Source organism: Microcebus murinus, chromosome 12 (genome assembly GCF_040939455.1).
Source record: "Microcebus murinus isolate Inina chromosome 12, M.murinus_Inina_mat1.0, whole genome shotgun sequence".
NCBI classification, from domain to species: Eukaryota; Metazoa; Chordata; class Mammalia; order Primates; family Cheirogaleidae; genus Microcebus; species Microcebus murinus.
This window is the reverse complement of record NC_134115.1, coordinates 66,963,151-66,982,030: the sequence shown is the minus strand read 5'-3', so window position 1 is coordinate 66,982,030 and position 18,880 is coordinate 66,963,151. Positions and strand designations below refer to the sequence as shown.

The window sequence follows — 18,880 nt, the reverse complement described above, 5'->3', positions numbered from 1 at the left end:
ACACACACATACACGCATATACTATTTACCTCTGCTCAAATTTCCTTAAGATTTCTGCTTTGATTTGTCTGTAAAATGTGGATGATAATAGCTGTCTTAGAACTGTGATGAGATTAAATGAATTAAAGGGTATATTGGGTATAGCATGAAACACGTTAGTTTCTTCTTCCCTACCCTCTCTCCATTCATACCTTTCCTCTTTTCTGTCTGCTTTTCTTCACTGCCTCCTTTATTTCTTTGCTCTTTTCCTTTATTATATTGTTTCTCTGGAAGTACGGTACTTGTGCATTGGTACATGTTTGAAAGGAATCATAGTAAAATACATATTGGTCTTAACATGCTTTGTCTTACAGGTAAAAAAGAGACAGTAAAATGGAATGGGAAAACCAAACCATTTTGGTGGAATTTTTTCTGAAGGGGCTTTCTGGTTACCCAAGACTTGAGTTACTCTTTTTTGTGCTGATCCTAGCAATGTATGTGATCATCCTTCTGGGCAATGGTACTCTCATTTTAATCAGCATCTTGGACTCTCACCTTCACACCCCTATGTACTTCTTCCTGGGCAACCTCTCCTTCTTGGACATCTGCTACACCACCACCTCCATCCCCTCTACGCTAGTGAGATTCCTCTCAGAGAGAAAGACCATTTCCTTCTCTGGCTGTGCAGTGCAGATGTTCCTTGGGTTGGCCATGGGAACAACAGAGTGTGTGCTTCTGGGCATGATGGCCTTTGACCGCTATGTGGCCATCTGCAACCCTCTGAGATATCCCATCATCATGAGCAGGGATGCCTATGTGCCCATGGCAGCTGGGTCCTGGATCATAGGGGTCTTCAACTCTGCCGTACAAACAGTATTTGTAGTACAATTGCCTTTCTGTAGGAATAACGTCATCAATCATTTCTCCTGTGAAATTCTGGCTGTCATGAAATTGGCCTGTGCTGACATCTCAGGCAATGAGTTCATCATGGTTGTGGCCACGACATTGTTCATATTGACACCTTTGTTATTAATCATTATCTCTTATACATTAATCATTGCCAACATCCTCAAGATCCGCTCTTCTGAGGGGAGAAGCAAAGCCTTCTCTACCTGCTCAGCTCATCTGACTGTGGTGATAATATTCTATGGGACCATCCTCTTCATGTACATGAAGCCCAAGTCTAAAGAGACACTTAATTCAGATGACTTGGATGCTACCGACAAACTTATATCCATGTTCTATGGGGTGGTGACGCCCATGATGAATCCTTTAATCTATAGTCTTAGGAACAAGGATGTGAAGGAAGCAGTAAAACACCTACTGAGAAGAAAAGTTTTAAAAAACTTTTTAAAAACTAAATGAGAAAAGAAGAAAAGTTTTTAAAATGTAAATGAGAAAGGGGCCAGTTATTTTATAATCACAATGTGGAAATCAGGTAGAGAAAATAAAACAAATAGGTTCTTGCTGCTGTTTCAAATTCATCTCTCAAAGCCCTAAAGCTCCAACATATTCTGATGCAGTACCTAAGAAAAATAAGTAAATAAATACATTTCAGTGTTTTGAGAATCAGTGATTATGTTTTTTTGTTGTTTGTTTTTTTTTCTTCTTGTTTTTGTTTATGAAGAGCTTGACTGTGGGGACCAGTAGAGTGATAGTGTAAGAGAGAGGCAGATTTCCAGACAAGAGAAAAACCCTCTTGATTTTTAATAGAATTAAAATTATTTACAAAATCAATTTCACACTTTTTTACTTTCTTTATAAGACAGAATGAAATCATTTTAGATTTTTTTATAACTTAGTTAAAATTACAGATTTCCAATACTATCATTACTAAAATAATTTACTAGAAGGCTATTAAAATAAGTAATGCTGATTGTTTTCCGTAAGTGCAGCTGCATACTCCTAAACTTAGCACCTTGAGCCCAAGGATAGTGTGATATCTATCCCAGAGATTGTGTCCCTGGCCTGGATTCTGGAACTTAGGTTTAAGTCCTTGGAAGTGATCAGGTGCAGGCCAAAGTTTAAACAGTTGCAATGAGCCAGGGCCCAGACAGTACTGTTTTGGGGTGCTAATGACAAAGTGTAAAGCCCACTTTTTTGGGAAACACCTTGTGGATTTGGAACATGATGGCACTAAGGGACTCAAACATGCAATGGTAACTATATATCTTTATTTGCTCATAACAAATCTAGCTAACACCAATTGCCCTGGTGTAATTATTAATAGTTCTCTCTTTCACTATCAGAAAATTGCCTCAGTTTGGATGGTCTAATATGTGTTTACCCTAAAGAGTAGGGGAGCCTGCATCAGGGAAATAGCAGGATGTATACTTGTCTTTAGGTAATACATGACTGTAATATTTCTAACTGAAATCCCCATGAGTTATAAAAAGCATTACTTTTAACAGATAATGATTTGTGTCTATAATCTGCCTGGTCCCCATGAAAAGTACTGGTCTGAAATATACAATTTGTCAAGCATTTAGCCGCTATTAAATTTTGTTAGAATGTTTAATAATAGACACGCTTGAAGCTCTGACTCAGGTGGGGCAAAGGCAATATATGTAACCTAAACTTTTGTACCCCTGTAATATGCTGAAATAAAAAAAATGAAAAGATTAATAGACCCATATTTACTGAAGAGCAGAAGTATGCTCATTTTTAAATGTTTGGATCCAGTTAGAAGGGATATAGGCTTATTGTTAATAACACTGATTCAATGAATACGGATCAGAGCAGATTCTCATCTTCTCTAAAAATATAAATAGCTTCATCTTCAAGTATATTTTTTCATCTTAAGTTTTCAAATAAGCTCTATGGTATGAGTTTCCATTACTGGGCTCCAGGCAGAAAGTAGCTTGAAATATACAATCTTCAGGACAATTGACCTTGGTTCATGCTAAAATGTATTAAGCTTTCTACTGAGGTCTGGGCCTCCATCACCTTGGCACAAGTAATTCTGTCTTAGAATCTGCTTACATTGCACTTCTATTGGCCATAACAGGTTTACTCAGAGATTGTATTATAGTGATGTTTTCCACAATTTACCTTGAAATTTGTAATTTGCTTTATAATGTTTGGGAAACATTTCTATCTCTAATAAAGAAGAGAACAGGTGATTGTTGTCCTCTTCCTCTCTAAGTATTTGACTCTCTATCAAATACTTAGGGCTAGGAGCTCATCATCTTTGATTCTCAATTCAACTAGTTCCTTTAATTCCACAAGTAAGATTGCATATGTAAATGACAAGTTGAGAAGTCTTTAGGTTTTTATGTTGGCACGGAGAACTATATTGAAAATGTACTCATTTTAACATATATCAAAAACTTACCATGTACAGTATAGCCATGTGTTAGGAAAAATCTTAAATGCAAATTTTTACTTTGCTAGCATTGTGTAGAACAGGTTCTTGAGAAGCTCACAGTCCAAGGATGAAATGCATGGGGGTGTTCATATGGGTATAATTCAGTGTGATATACTTGAATGACATAAGTGTATGCAAAGAATGAAGCCCTACTTAAGAAATTTGCACACAATTTTTCTTTCCACTCAATAGACATTTATTGAGTATCAGGTGCTTCATGTTATAGCTGATATTTAATTAAAGACAATAAATATTTAGTAAGAAATCTTATTTTAGTGAGTGCTATAAAGGATCAAAGGTGAATCCTAGGAAAAGAAATTATATATAACTTCTAAAAGAGATAAGTATGATATAACCATATAAACCAATAATCAAAATGATTATAGGAGAACTAAACTTGTTAATTATGATCTTGTGAATTTTAGGCATAGGATAAGCATCACCTATAAGTATGTATTTCATTTTCCAGTAATTCACTGAGAATCTAAGTCTGTTCAATTTGTAAAGAGAAACTACTGAAGAAATCTAGGAGTCAGAAGGAAGTTTGATATCAGTTGTTTTCTAATCCTATCTCATTTGACTTTTCTTTAATATTAGGAATTATTGTTCTGTTTTTGGAGCTTACCCATTTGGTTTCTGTAATCACATCATATTTGGGTTACTCTATACCTCTATCTTGAAGGAACAAAGGATCTTCTTCCTCTGCCCCACGATATTATTTTAGGATTTCCCAGGAATCTAGCCTTTCTTGACCTCTTTTCTATGCATGATATTTCTGAGTAATCATATATATGCAATCACAGTTTCAAGTATCACCTATATGCAGGCAAACAACAGCTATGTCTTCTGCTTCCTAAATCTCCTGTGATCTAGATCTGTACAACCTAACTGGTCACTCTTCATCTCCTTCATGATATCTCATAGGTACCTTAACGTTAACATGTTTTACTCCTAGAAACCAAGGAATTATTGAGATTCCTCTTCTCTCTCCATACTGCATCTTGCACAGGGTTCTGAAGATTTGATAAAAATATACAAGAAAGATTAGAGGTGAGCAGGAAGGGGATTTCAGGTAGACAAACTATATATTAAACACCTAAAAAGATAAGATGGCAAAGGATGAGGAACCACAAGTTGATTGCTATTTCAGAGTAGAAAGTGTGTGTGGAGGTGGGAGGTGGAGTGTTGGGAGATGAGGTTGGAGAGACAGGCAGCAATGAGAATATGAGGTCTGTGTATTTGATGCTTCATTTGAATTTTACCTTGTACTACAATGGTTTTTAAACACATCTCCATGTGTGATCAGTTGTAAGATATATTGTGAGTAATTTGATTGAAATAATAAAATACTGAATTTTAAAAATGATTATCTTTTTAAGAAAGGCTAGGTTCAAGATTATTTCCATATTCAAAATTTCTTTGTTAAAAATAGAAATCAGGTAATATTATAGGGATTGGGCTCCTGTCTATTTCTTATCCTCATTTTTTTCATCTTCCTTAGTATGTAGCCTATCCATCTGTCATATTAAATAATTTAGAGCTTTATGAAGTGCACACAAATAACTTCTCATTACAAGTTTTGCCAAAAAAACCCCAGCTCTTTTCCTAGGTAACCTCCCCTGGCCCTTAACCTGATTAGGTCCAAAGCTTCTTTGGATTAAACTAAGCCTTAGAAGGTCTCACTGAACAGCTGCCCAAACATAGTTAAGGTTCTTATTCTGTGTTTGCCTAGTACCCTGAGGCATAATTATATCATACTATTAGAATTGTTTGTTTACTTGACTGTGTCCTATATTTGGTGGTGAGTTGTCTGAGAGCAGCAGATTTTGTGTAATTCAGCTCTAGATCTTCATTGCCCTACAGTGTATTCAATAAATATTGGATGAATGGAATGAATAATTAATGTGACATTGCCAATAACATTGACAGAACAATGACCCTCATAAAATGCCCCTAACAAAAGCTCCCTGAAAGTTGGTAGAATTTAAATTTTTAAATATACACAATGAAATTCTATTCACTAAGACAGATGGACAAGAAAAAATGGTCAAGAAAACTGGAAGTCATTCCAAATTTTATTTTTCTGGGACTGATGCACTACCCCAAAGTTGAGATCATCACTTTATGCTGTGTCTACTAATGTACCTGATCACCTTGCTGGGCAATGTTATTCTGGTCTCTGTCAGCATCTTCAATTCCCACCTGCACACACCTACCTACTTCTTCCTCAGCAACCTGTCCTTTCTGGACATCTGGTACACCTCCTCTCTCCCTCCAACACTGGCAAACTCTGTTTCAGGGGAAAAACACCATCTCCTTCTCAGGATGTGCCACTCCAATGTAGCTGAGGGTGGAAATTTGGTTCCCGCTGACACCTAGGGTGTTTGTGTGTAGGGGGGAAGAGGACTGACTAGCTTCTTTTTGCAAAGCTTCATTCTGCCTTCTGCTGGGCGGGGCACCCCACTAAAATTGGCCAGGTGAAAGTGAAAGCTGAGCTTCCTGCTCAGCCCATCAACGCCACCTCAGTGGGAGAATCAGTCACCTGTTAGCGCAGGGCAGGGAGTAGAAGCTTAGCTCTCTGCTTGGCTCCACTGACACCACAGGCTTTCTCTTGGTGTTTACCTGAAGGAGAGTGGGTATTGTCAAAAAGATTTTCTGTTTCTCTAGGTAACCCATTCCCTGGCACTTTTGTTAGAGTAAACGCTTTCCTTGGGGCCTATGTCACCTGTGCCTGTTGGAAGGTCTGCGTTTAAGGCTTCTTCAGTGCCCAGTCCAGGATATATGGGAAGCAAACAGAAAACCCAGGGCACTCAAGCCATTTTCTTCATCACATAATGTGGTTCCTATTTGTCCTCCTCCTTCCCACCTTCCTATGCTAGCTTTTGTTGTTGTTGTTATGTCCAGGATTTTTTGCTTATAAAGGACTAGGGAAGAATGAGGTAATACCATATTAACTGGAAACAGAGGTCCCTCTACTGAGTTTTTAGTTTTTATTATTTAATTGATTGTTTTAGAAATTATAGTCAGTGTTAATTCTAAACTTTTCACAATGTAGTTTGAAATATTTTATCACATCTTGAGCAGTATATTTCCATTCACTGTCCTCTTACATTTTGTGTGATTATTATTATATGTTTTACTTACATATAACTTTTAGCTCAATAATATATTGTTATATTTGTAGTTTTACTAACTCAAATCTTTAAAAGTTTAAAGAACAGTAGTTTATACTCATCCTTATCTAATGCCCTTTATTTTTCTTACTGTCCAGTGTTTCATTTAGCTTCATTTGCTTACAGCCTGAAGAAATTTTATTAGTATCTCTGGCACTATGAGTCTGCTGTTAATAAATATTTAGATTTTTTTATCACAAAATTATATACATTTTATTATGTAAATGCTTGGACATGACTACTTAGAAAACACAGTTCAATAGTCAGATGCTTGCCCCAACTTATAATGAGTAAGTTTTGATTTTTCAACAAGTGAGAAAGTAAGAAGCCATTTCCTAAATATTTAGATTTTGATTGTATATATTTTGTTTTCAATTTTGATGGATATTATCACTAAGAGATACGGTGAGCATTGTAGAGGGGAAGGGCATGCCTGTAATCTTCACTTGGGTGAGGCAAAGTCATAAAATGTAAGTACAATATTTGTACCCTCGTAATATCCTGAAATAAAAATAATCACTTGATATAGAATACTAACTTGGCAAGATATTTTTTTAATTAACACTTTAAATGTACCAATCTATTGATTTATACTTGCTTCCATTACTCCTAATGCAAAATCATCTGTAATTCATATGTCCCCTCTGAATGTTATTTTTCCTCTCTGCTTTTAAGATTTCCTTCTAATTTTTGATTTTCAGCTATTTAAATATTATATGCCAAATATGGTTAACTTTATATTTATCCTAAAGTGCTTCATTGCTTTGTTTAAACAATTTTGGAATATTCTCATATATTATCTGTTTACATATATTTTTTGTCCCATACTGTCTTTCCCCTATCTGGGACTCTAATTATAGTCAGGAAAGACCTTTGATATTTTCCATATGTCTTCCATGCTCTATGGTTATTTTTAATTCTTTATCTTTTAGTTAGATAATTTGTATTGATTTCTGTTCTTATTCACCTATTCTTCCTCGTGCCATTCCAAGTCTGCAATGTACCCCATCCAATAAATCCTTAATTTTAGATATGGTATTTTTAAGATTGAAACTGTTCATTGGGTCCTTTTAAAGATCTTTTTAAGAGATTACATTTTTATGTTGATCTCTCCAGCTTTTACCAATGTTCTCCATCATTTCTCCTAATTTACATAACATATTTATTGTAATTATTTTAAATTTTTTGTTGGCTAATTCCCAAAGACCACCTGTCAAGTAGCTAAGAATATTTGTCATCCTCTAGAATTTAGAGCTTCTAGAATTGTACCCAATACTTTCTTATATCTTATACATAAACACGCATATTTTTAGTTTATTCATTTTTTTCCTTGTTACAGGATCTGCTATCTATCCTGGTGTTCTATATCTTATCTGAAATAAAACCCCTATCCCCAGTATCTCAGCATTTCTTGATGTCACTTAAAATAATATAGAGGATATTATAAGGAAGAAGGGTTCCTGACAGCTTGATTGATCTTGAACTGCTTCCAAATCGGGGTAGCAGAATGTAAAGAGATCCAGAGGCAAGGAGGGTGTCAGTTTAAACATGTTGCATCTCAGTTGAGTTTGTGTCACTTAAGAGGGTTTCCAGATAGCTATTTGAACATGCAAGAATTGAGTTGGAGAAATTACAGCAGATGATTTTGGCTCGGTTGGTGTGGGTTACTCATGACTAGATATAAGGTCAGAGAACGGCATTAGCTGTGGACAGCAGTGAACTTTGTAAGTAGCCTTCAGGTCCACCATATTTTAGGGTGAAAGTGAAAAGTACAATCACCAAAGGAAGTGTGGAAGCAGCCTTACAGCAGAACGAGGGGCGCATTCTACACACTCTGTGCATATGCAGGAAAACTTTGAGGCAGAGTTTCTAGAAGATTTTAATTGACCATTTTAATCCTAAGAATAAGAGTTTTCTGTTTCTGAGTCTCTACAGAAATATAGAGAAAAGAAGGGTAGAAGATGAAGTAGCTCTTTCCAGATGATTTGATTTTTTCACTGAGGCCTGATATATAAGGTCTTCTATTGAGAAACAGTGATCAGAAAAGGACTAAGCAATGCATGGGAACCCAGCATATGTGGAAATGCTTTGGACTATCTACTGACCAGAATGGATTAAGATTCAGCAAGCAATACACATGAGGTTCTCAGAGAAGCAGTAGAAGCCCAAGCAAAGAATAACAGCAATGCTTTTAGTGGTCTGAGTAAGCCAGCTCATATTACTCTCTTCCAACACTGAGAACTGGGGAGAATAACTAGGGAATGGGGAGCATGAGGGCATCTTAGGCAAAGTGCTGGGAGATCATGTATACGTACACACACAGAGACCTCTCTCTATATATCTATATATATCTAGATATAAATTTAATATAAGCTTGTTATCATTTCAACATCAAAAAACCTATGAAGTAAATATATTATTATTATAGATAACAGAAATCAGAGGTTAGTAAAATACTTTCAGTCATATAGACTATTTAAACATCTTGAATTCAAATTCACTTAATTCTGGTACAAAGTTGTCTCTTAGTTTACCACAACATACTATTCCTCACCTCATCAGTTTGCTGCTGATAAGCCCATGACTTTCATTTTAGAAGTCTCCTTGGAAAGAAGAACTGAATTCATTTTGCCTGGGAGATCACAGCTCCTGTGAATCTGCATTTGTGAATTGTGGCAGTGTATTAGTCAGGGTTATCCAGGGAAACAGAACCAATAGATTTTATACATTTATATACACATGTATACATATATATGAAGAAATATATATATATATACATATATATAAATTTATAAGGTATTGACTTATGCAATTATAGAAGCTGAGAATCCCATTATCCACCATCTGCAAGCTGGAGATCTAGGAAAGCTGGTAGTGTAGTTCAAAGGTCTGAGAGCCAGAGAGTCAATGGTGTAGATTCCAGGTCAGGTCTGAAGGCCTAAGAGCCAGGAGTGCTGAAGGTGGGAAAAGATCTATGTCTCAGCACAAGCAGTCAGAGTTAATGCAATTTTCCTTTTCCTTTTTGTTCTATTTAGACTCTCAATGGATTGATTGATGCCCACCCACAATGGGGAAGTGCATCTGCTTTACTCAGTTCACCAATTCATATGGTAATCTCTTCTGGAAACTTCCTCATGGTTATACCCAGAAGTAATGTTTAACCAGCTATCTGGGCATCCCATGGCTCAGTCAAGTTGACACATAAAATTAACTACCAAAGAGTATCATACAGCTCACAATAACAAAGAAGTCATAATTTTCTTCTTTCTCATCAGTATATTAGATCTTGATTGTTTTAATGCTCCCCACACAAAAAATATCTGTTACAAGGTAATACTCTGGTGGAAGGAGCCCTTTATTAAGGAAATCATTAAATGAAGAATCTGTTTCTGGTGGCAGTCCCTAACATTATAGTAGGATAGTGTTAACTTGTGATAAGATGATAATTAAAAATAATAGCTAATTTTTATTGAATTCTTGTAGACTTGATACTATCATTAGAAACAATCTAAAATTTAAAGAAAACTAACATTAAAAAATCTTTTCTTCCAAATCAAGATGGAAATAAAAAAATTCTATACTCCTACTTGTGGGACTACAAATTAGTTCAACCTCTGTGGAAAGCAATATGGAGATACCTTAAAGCGATACAAGTGAATCTACCATTTGATCCAGCAATCCCATTGCTGGGCATCTACCCAAATGATCCAATAACACTCTACAAAAAAAACACCTGCACTTGAATGTTTATAGCAGCACAATTCATAATTGCAAGGCTGTGGAAACAGCCAAGTGCCCATCAATCCAAGAATGGATTAATAAAATGTGGTATATGTATACCATGGAGTACTATTCAGCTCTAAGAAACAATCTTATATTTTCATCATCTTATATTTCAACATCTTATATTTTCCTGGTTAGTGCTGGAACCCATACTACTAAGTGAAGTATCCCAAGAATGGAGAAACAAGCACCAGATATATTCTCCAGCAAACTGGTATTAACTGAGTAGCACCTAAGTGGACACATAGGTACTACAGTAATAGGGTATTGGGCAGGTGGGAGGGGGGAGGGGCGCGGGTATATACATACATAATGAGTGAGATGTGCACCGTCTGGGGGATGGTCATGATGGAGACTCAGACTTTTGTGGGGAGGGGGGGAAATGGGCATTTATTGAAACCTTAAAATCTGTACCCCCATAATATGCCAAAATAAAAAAAAAAACTGGCTTATATATCCTTTGACACACTTCCCACAATTTTTGAGCACTTTTATGCTGGCATAAGAAAGTGACAGTGAGATATTCCAGGCCCATCTTGATCTTTCCCTGCACTATTTCTAGAACTATCCCTGGTTCCTTTTAGTAGAGATCTGTATTTAGAAACCAAGATCTGGTACTAGGTGTACAATGGTTATTGGCATGTCACTGCTCCTAGGCCCTATCAGTGAATCTAGGAAATAAACTTATACACATTTACATTCATATTAGTTTCTATACCTATATCTTGCTATCATTTTCCTGTTTATCTTCCTATATGTATGTGTATATCACTCTCTGTCTACATCTATTGAAAACCTTAAAACCTTGCATTCACAGTGATACCTCCAATTCTAATTCAACAGCATAGGGTTTATTCCTGTTTTCTTCCTTCCTGGTATTTGTAACTCGTTTTGACAGTGAGACATATGGCTGTTTACTTGTTACTTGCTGGATCCTCTATGTGTAACCAACTTCTATTTCTTTTGCTTCAAACTCCACCATGAGTGTATGTCCCTCACCCCACTGTCCCCACAGATGTCCTTCTCAACTTGCTTGGGTTCTGACACTTCAGGCAAGGCTGTCCCCTTCACCCTGATCTGGTTCTGACACACCTTTTTTCCCCTCTTTAGTTGTGCCCTTGTCATTCCATTTAGGTCCTTCTTCAGGGATTTTCTGTTCACCCTCCTCAGACTTGGGCACTCATATTGTGAATCTTTCCCCCTGTGGATGCTTTCCTCACCCCATTAGGGCTCTGACAGCTCACTCCACCATCTGCCCAACTCCTCCCCCTGCTGAGCATATATCTTCCTTACCCGACTTGTGTTCTAATATCTTCTTCCAGTTAGCCTTCCTTTGCAGTCTTTCTCTGCAGCCTCTTTTTTTGGGACATGCTCAACCAAGAGCTGGGATCCACACCCGTGTCTTGTGTGTATGTGCCTTTTATTCTGCTTGGGCTCTGACAGCCTGAACTGAGCCATTCTTCCATGTTGGTATGTCCCTTATGCCACCCAGGCTCCAAAATATCATGCTGTCCAGAGCAAGTAAAGATGCTGTCCTCAACACTGTTGGGTTACCAGAACGTTTGCCGGTGGATGGTGAGCATAGATGTCATCCTCACCCAGCTCAGGCTATGACATTGTGCCAGGCAGCTCGATTATGTATATACAGATGTATGATATTTTACAAAGAGTACAACTTATATTATAACTCACTTGTCATTATTTCAAGGGTTTTTTTTTATGAAAGGAAAATATTTAAAATAAGATTATCATCTCTGAAAGAGTGAAATTATGAGTGTCCTTTAAGAATTTATACAATTGATATTTTTTTCAGCAGTTGCTTATTAGAGAATGATATACACTGTGGTTTTGTCTAGCTCAGCTCAAGTGAACTCTTGAGATTATTCAATCTTTATCTTCCCTTATTTTTTCCTAATTAAAAAAATTAGCTGTTATTTTACCAAAATATTTTAGAATTATCATTTGGTAAATGAAATAATACATAAATTCCAGTTCTCTTATCACCCTGTATTAAGTGAGATACTTGAACCATATTTCACTGTCCTTTTAAATTTTTAATCAATTAATTAAACAGTAAATTACTGCCAACTTTTTTTAATTAGCTTGACATTAGACTTTATACAGAGAGCAGCGAGCCACTGGAAAGATTTCAGAAGCTAACAAATGATTATAATATAAAAGGAAAATTGCTGTAGAGGAGATATAAAGGTCAAGGCAGCACAGAGGAGGGAATAACTAACTCAGGGAAAATTTTGGATGCTGTTGCAGAAGATAGAACACTTGACCTGTCTTCTATGAAATTGTTAGGATTTCATCAGAAAAGGAGAAATGTGAAAATGCAGATGAAATAGCATATGCTATTGTCATTAGGTGTGAAAGAAGATGATATAACTACGTAATGACACAGTCATTGGAACACAGCATGTGCAAAAGTATTTTAGGATGGTCAGGGGAAGAAGGTGAAATATGTAGTTGTGTATGAAGGTTGGGGCCGGATCAAATCCCCGGATAAAAGAAAAAAGCAAGAATAAAACAACAATGAAAAAAACTGTGAAATAGTTTTCCAAAAGAGAGGGCTGAAAAAACATGTTTGGTTAAGCAGACATACAGGCTGGATTTTCTTAGAGAGTCTCAATTAAAATATTTTTCTTATTTATAAAATTTTACTCTCACTTTTTAGACCACTTGTCCCCATGTTTTTATGAGATCACAGTCATTTTCAAACAGTGATTAAACTGTTAATGTTCAGATTTCTTTCTGAGTCTGAAATTCTATGACTCCATATATATGACCTTCGATTCTTTTGTTCTGTTTATCTTTAAAATTCTTGCATCAAATTTGTGAGCTTATATTGTGCAGAAACTCAGAAGTGTCAGTGTGCCATCATTTGCTCCAGAACCAGTGTCTACTCATCAGTTTTCTCATAGCTCCATGCACCTCCGTGTTCCTCAGGCTGTAGATAATAGGATTGAGCATGGGGGTGACCACGCCATAGAACAGGGCAATCAGCTTATTAAAAGTAGAATCTTTGGACTTGGGCTTCATGTACATGAAGAGGATTGTCCCATAAAACACAATCACCACTGTCATGTGGGCTGAGCAGGTGGAAAAAGCCTTTTTCCTTCCTTCAGCTGAACTGATTCTTAGAACAGTAGAAAGGATGAAAACGTAGGAGATACAAATCAGCAGTAATGGAGAAAACAAAAATATGACATTGCCCAACATTATAATAATCTCATTCAAGGAAATGTCTGTGCAGGCCAGCTTGACAAAGGCCAGTATTTCACAGACAAAGTGATTAATGACGTTTTTTCCACAGAAGGGCAATCGTACTGCAAGAACAGTCTCTGTCAATGAGTTGAGAAAGCCTAGTCCCCAGGAGAGAGCTGCCATCTGCACACAAAGGGCCTTGTTCACGATGATGGGGTATCTCAGAGGGTTGCAGATTGCCACATAACGGTCATAGGCCATCGCTGCTAGGAGCACACACTCTGTGGATCCCATAGCGTAAGACACGGACATTTGAACAACGCATCTAGTGAAGGAGATGGTTTTTTTCTCAGATAGGAAGTGTATCAGCATTGAGGGGATAAAGGAGGATGTGTACCAGATGTCTAGAAAGGAAAGATTGCCAAGGAAGAAGTACATGGGGGTGTGGAGGCGGGCATCCAGGAGAGTCAGGGTGATCAGAGTGCTGTTCCCCAGGAGGATGACCAGGTACGTCACCAAGCACACCACAAAAAGAAGTTTCTCAGCTCTCGGGTACTCAGAAAGTCCCTGCAGTATGAACTCAATCTCTGTCCAATTGGTCCTTTCCATTTATACCTGGAGTTTAACGAGACTGTACAACGTTATCATATGAAGTGAGACATAATTGGGATGGGAGGGGCAAGTGTGTCAGAACTAGGTGGAGTGGTGGTAACAGAGGCGAGTTTAGGGTTTGGGACTCATCTCTAGGAGCTAGTATGCCATGATTAAAGGCACATAGTAATTACGCTGGTAGCTTGATTCCTATTTGACAGTTAATTTTAGAAAATAATTATGGTGTATATTTGGTATCCTAACGGCCCTGAGATAGTTGCTGCCATGAAAATTTCACTTGTAACTATTTATAAGAGAAACTACCAACTTGCTTTCATGGTTTCAAATGAAAAAAGGGTAATTAACAATATAAAGTAAATTATTTGCATCATTCTTGCAATGTTAGTGTAACTTTTAAGAAACAATCAACATACACTCTGTTGAATTTCATTGTGCCTGAAGGTTTTTCTCCATTTAGGTTTATGTCCCTAATGTGTATTCCCGGAACCTATTTTGGAACAAACAGGGAATAAAGATTGTTAAGACTCTGGATAGTTTCTAATATTTCGCTTTCTAAGGGACTTGTAATATCAAATAATTCCATATTTACCAGATCTTCGTTATTATTGGCGATTATCTTTTAAAACAGCTTTTTATTCTTGTCTAATGCAAGGGGAATCATTAAATAATGATAGTGCATGTACTTGATGGGCCATTATTGCTCCTATTAATATTTATGTGGAATTTGTATGAACACAAAAGTAATATTTAACTTATGTTTAAAATGATCAAGCGAAAACAGAAACAAAACAACAGTGTCCCGCATTGTTTGCAAAACCAAAATCTAAACCAAGATAACCTAGACAGCGTAGAAAGGCTGGAAAGAAATATCCAAAATGTTAATGGTTATTTTACATAGGTTTTTTTTCCCCTACTTTTCTGAACTATCCAAATTTCTAAAATAAATATACATAAAGAAAAAATATAATCAAATCAAAAAACTCTGAAACAGATGTTTATAATTATGTTAGAAAGATGAACTAAGAATACAAAATGTTAAAACAGTTTAGATAGTACAAGGATTGTCTTAGGAATCTAGAGATTGCACACTGTGCATGACTTGCCCTTTCTAGTACTATATCCACAGGAACCCACTGTTTCTTTAGTGGACCTAGAACATTAATAATCCCTACACTCAAAATGTTTGCTTCTGAAAAGTTACACTAACATTGCAAGCGTAATGCAAAGATATTATCCGCACTCAAAACTTTCCAGGTAACAGTCTTTATTGTTTTCAGGAAGTACATCAAGATAAAGAGCTTGAGTTCCTGACTTGATCATATGATCTCAAAAGAGATGGCAAACTATAGATGCCTAGAATAGAATTTGTGAACGATGAAATGCATATTTGTAAAAGTCTCTAAGCCAGCCTGAATCCTAGCCATCTTCTAATCCTTGTCTCCCAACTCCTGGCTTTTGTAAGAAATAGGCCCTCTGGTTCGATACTCTGGGGCTTCATCAGGGCACTGCTTTAGTGTTGTGATAGAACTAAGCAAAATTTGTGCCTTTTTAATTCAAGCCAGAAGTTAAACTCTCTAACTTTCTAAAAATGTCTTTCTATAAGTTATTTTGTTTTGCTTTATTAACTTAGCTACTTGAAAGTGTAATATTTAAAGTACTAAATTTTTTTTCTGAAAAACATATAATATCCATATCCTGAATACTCACTAGGGGAAACAATCCTGTAATCTCAATTCTGTAATCTTCTCTAGCTTTTCTAAAGAGATCAATTAAGACCATTGACGTTGCGTGCAAAGTTTAGTGGGCATGCCAACTCTCAATTTATAGATTTTGTAAACTCTAATCTTTAATTAATATACCACGTGGAAGGATGTATTATTTTAGCTCACAAAGGAAAGGGTAATTGACAACATGTGAGCTCTTAGTATGTATGTATTTGGCACTTCATATAATTTTTATCATTTAATTTTCAAAGTAATCCAACTACTACTGTGACTTGTTTACAGATGAGAAAGTTAATTTGAGATTTAAAGGTTAAGGAAAAATTTCAATATGTCAGAGTGCTAGAACTATGATTTAAACTCTTATCTTTATGATTCCCAAATCCCCATCATTTTTACCACTATACCACAGTTTACTTATTTATACAGAATAAAAATTTTAGAGCACTGTAATTTAATTAGATGCACTGAGCTTTCAACCAGGGTCCATGATATGATTATGCACATAAAGGATACATTTTCCTCTTTTGAAAACCACTTATAAAGATATTATCCACAATAATGAATTCAAACGAAACCTACCCAAAATTCCTTTCAGGAATATTTGGGGAATTAAGGTCTAGTGTAGTAGAATTTGATTTATTATATTAATGAAAACTGAAAAAAAGATCTTAATACTTTTTCTTTTGCCTTGGCTGCCTGGGATTCAAACTAACACTTATAATTCTCCCTTCTTTTTCATATTATTTGTTTCTAATCCTATTTTTACCATAAACACTTTTAGTTATATGTTTTTTCAAACCCTTACTGGACATATTTTATATATGAATAATATGTAAGTCACCATGTACTCTTTCTCCAGATGACTGGTACTTGAGACTCCAGTGAACCACATACTTAAATATAATAGTCATTAGCCTATTATTTATAAGGTTTGTTACATTACACGCAACTTTCTTTTCCTCATATGAATTAATCGTATCTCAAAACAGATTGCAGACCATTGGGGCTATATTGAAATTAAAAAAATTAAAATATCCTGGTTTAGCAGGTGGTGCCTAGAGTTTTGTATTTTTTTCATTAACATATATATTCATATTTTTTAAAAGCACAGGCAATGACCACATTAACTAAGAATATATATAGTTTGGATGTTTTCATTCTGAAATAATTACAATAAAGTCTCTCTTTATCTTACCTCCTTACTGGATTTTAAACTCATCCACACTATTTCATGGTATTAAGTAAAAGGAAATATTCCCAGAATTTGAATTTCATTTACAGTTTTCCGATGAGATCAGAAGACTCTCAATTTGAAAGTCAGTGTCTTCTCTTTCCTAAAAAAAATTAAAAAAAAATTAAAGAATGTGAGAAAAGATAGCTATAATAAGGCAATTCATCTGTACCTGTATCTTCTTAAGAGCATGTCAAGGAAATAAAACATATTAAGCCTAATGATGCAACTCTAGTTTTTCCATAACTTGTCCTTAAGTCGACACTTACTTGGGAGACTCAACTTCTTTTGAAGGTGGTAAATTCAGCACTTATTTTTACAAACTTCTGTAGTCCCTAGGGTTGTAAGTCAAAAACTTAGGATTCCTTAGGGATAAAGTCCCTGGCTTCTGTGTATTCCAGAGACCCAATTACCCTGACCTAAGGAAAACCTCCCTTCCCCAGCCATACATTTCTTGGAGTATTCACTGAATAGGTCTGTATTTGATGGCCTTAACATAAATTGGGGCTTGAGTCAGAGGTCTGAAAGTTCTCAGAAAAGTTAAACTTTCCTTAAGGATTTTTTTTCTCTTTTTACTACATAAATAATACTAGGTTAACATCATAGAATCCTAAATTTCACCCCTTTAGACTCTTTGTTTTACTTCTTTTTTGTTAATTCTAGACTATACACAAACTTTTTCTTTACACTATATATAATTGTAGCAAAGATGAATTTTAATTAGCATTTGCCACTTTATATCAATAATTTTCTGTGATTTTTAGTAGTCCTTGTAATATTTTTTTTTAATATTTAGAGAATATTTCCTTTAAGTGAAATTGCTATAATATGGCCTATAATTTTTGTATTGTTGGACATTTTAATTTGTTTTTGATATTTTGAGGTTTTTATATAATGATCCTTGACCTCTGTGTAATCTGCTTTTCCTTTTTCTAGAAGTAATGAAAGATAAATTTCTAGAGATAGGACCATTGAAGGAAAAGATATGAATTATGAGAGAATTCTTATACACTTGCAAAATTATTTTCACCAAACTTAACACTTTATATTGCCCCTGGAATATTTGCACAGACCATTTTTTGTATATTTTCTAGAATCAGAAAAGATGTTTATTATTTTCTATTGATATAAAACATTAATTTGTTTTAATTTTCATTTCTGGTCGCCATATTGAACGCTTTCTCTATGTTTATTTATATTTTCTCTTGTTTGTCTGCACCTTCTGCTTAACTGTATTTTGAAATTTTAATAGTTTCTTCTTAATTTGTATGAACTCTTAATAGACTATATGATTAACACTTAGCTCTTTAAATTTTCTGCACATATTTTCCAACTTATGTCTTTCCTTCCTATTTTTAATATGATTTTTAAAAACTGAGATAAGATTTCAATATAATCCTTGAAAATGCCTAAATAAGATTTTCTTTGATGGGCTGGGCATGGTGGCTCACACCTATAATCCTAGCACTTTGGGAGGCGGAGGCAGGAGGATCATTTGAGCTCAGGAGTTCAAGACCAGCCTGAATAAGAGCAAGACCCTATCTCTACTAAAAATAGAAAGAAATTAGCTGGACAACTAAAAATATATAGAAAAAAATTAGCCAGGCATAGTGGTGCATGCCTGTAGTCCCAGCTACTTGGGTGCTGAGGCAGAAGGATTGGTTGAACCCAGGAGTTTGAGGTTGCTGTGAGCTAGGCTGATGCCACAGCAGTCTAGTCTGGGCAACAGAGTGAGACTCTGTCTCAAAAAAAAAAAAAAAAAGAATTTTTTCCTATGATAATTTTTTAATGATGACTATGT

At 35.6% G+C, this 18,880-nt stretch overlaps 2 protein-coding genes across 2 annotated transcripts; one reads left to right on the top strand and one right to left on the bottom strand.

The window, feature by feature from the left end:
- The first annotated feature begins 372 nt into the window (after positions 1-372).
- On the top strand, positions 373-1,344 carry LOC105870540 (olfactory receptor 13C2). The gene has a single exon (XM_012763185.2). The coding sequence runs from the start codon at positions 373-375 to the stop codon at positions 1,342-1,344; it is 972 nt and encodes a 323-aa protein (XP_012618639.2).
- An 11,841-nt stretch (positions 1,345-13,185) lies between these two features.
- Positions 13,186-14,121, bottom strand: LOC105870536 (olfactory receptor 13D1-like). Its single transcript, XM_012763180.2, has one exon. It carries the CDS (start codon positions 14,119-14,121, stop codon positions 13,186-13,188), a length of 936 nt encoding a protein of 311 aa, XP_012618634.2.
- Positions 14,122-18,880: the final 4,759 nt, after the last annotated feature.

What these genes read in the sequence shown, in the direction of transcription:
- LOC105870540 (XM_012763185.2), top strand. Translation starts at nt 373, where the DNA reads ATGGAATGGGAAAACCAAACCATTTTGGTGGAATTTTTTCTGAAGGGG.
- LOC105870536 (XM_012763180.2), bottom strand. Translation starts at nt 14,121, where the DNA reads ATGGAAAGGACCAATTGGACAGAGATTGAGTTCATACTGCAGGGACTT.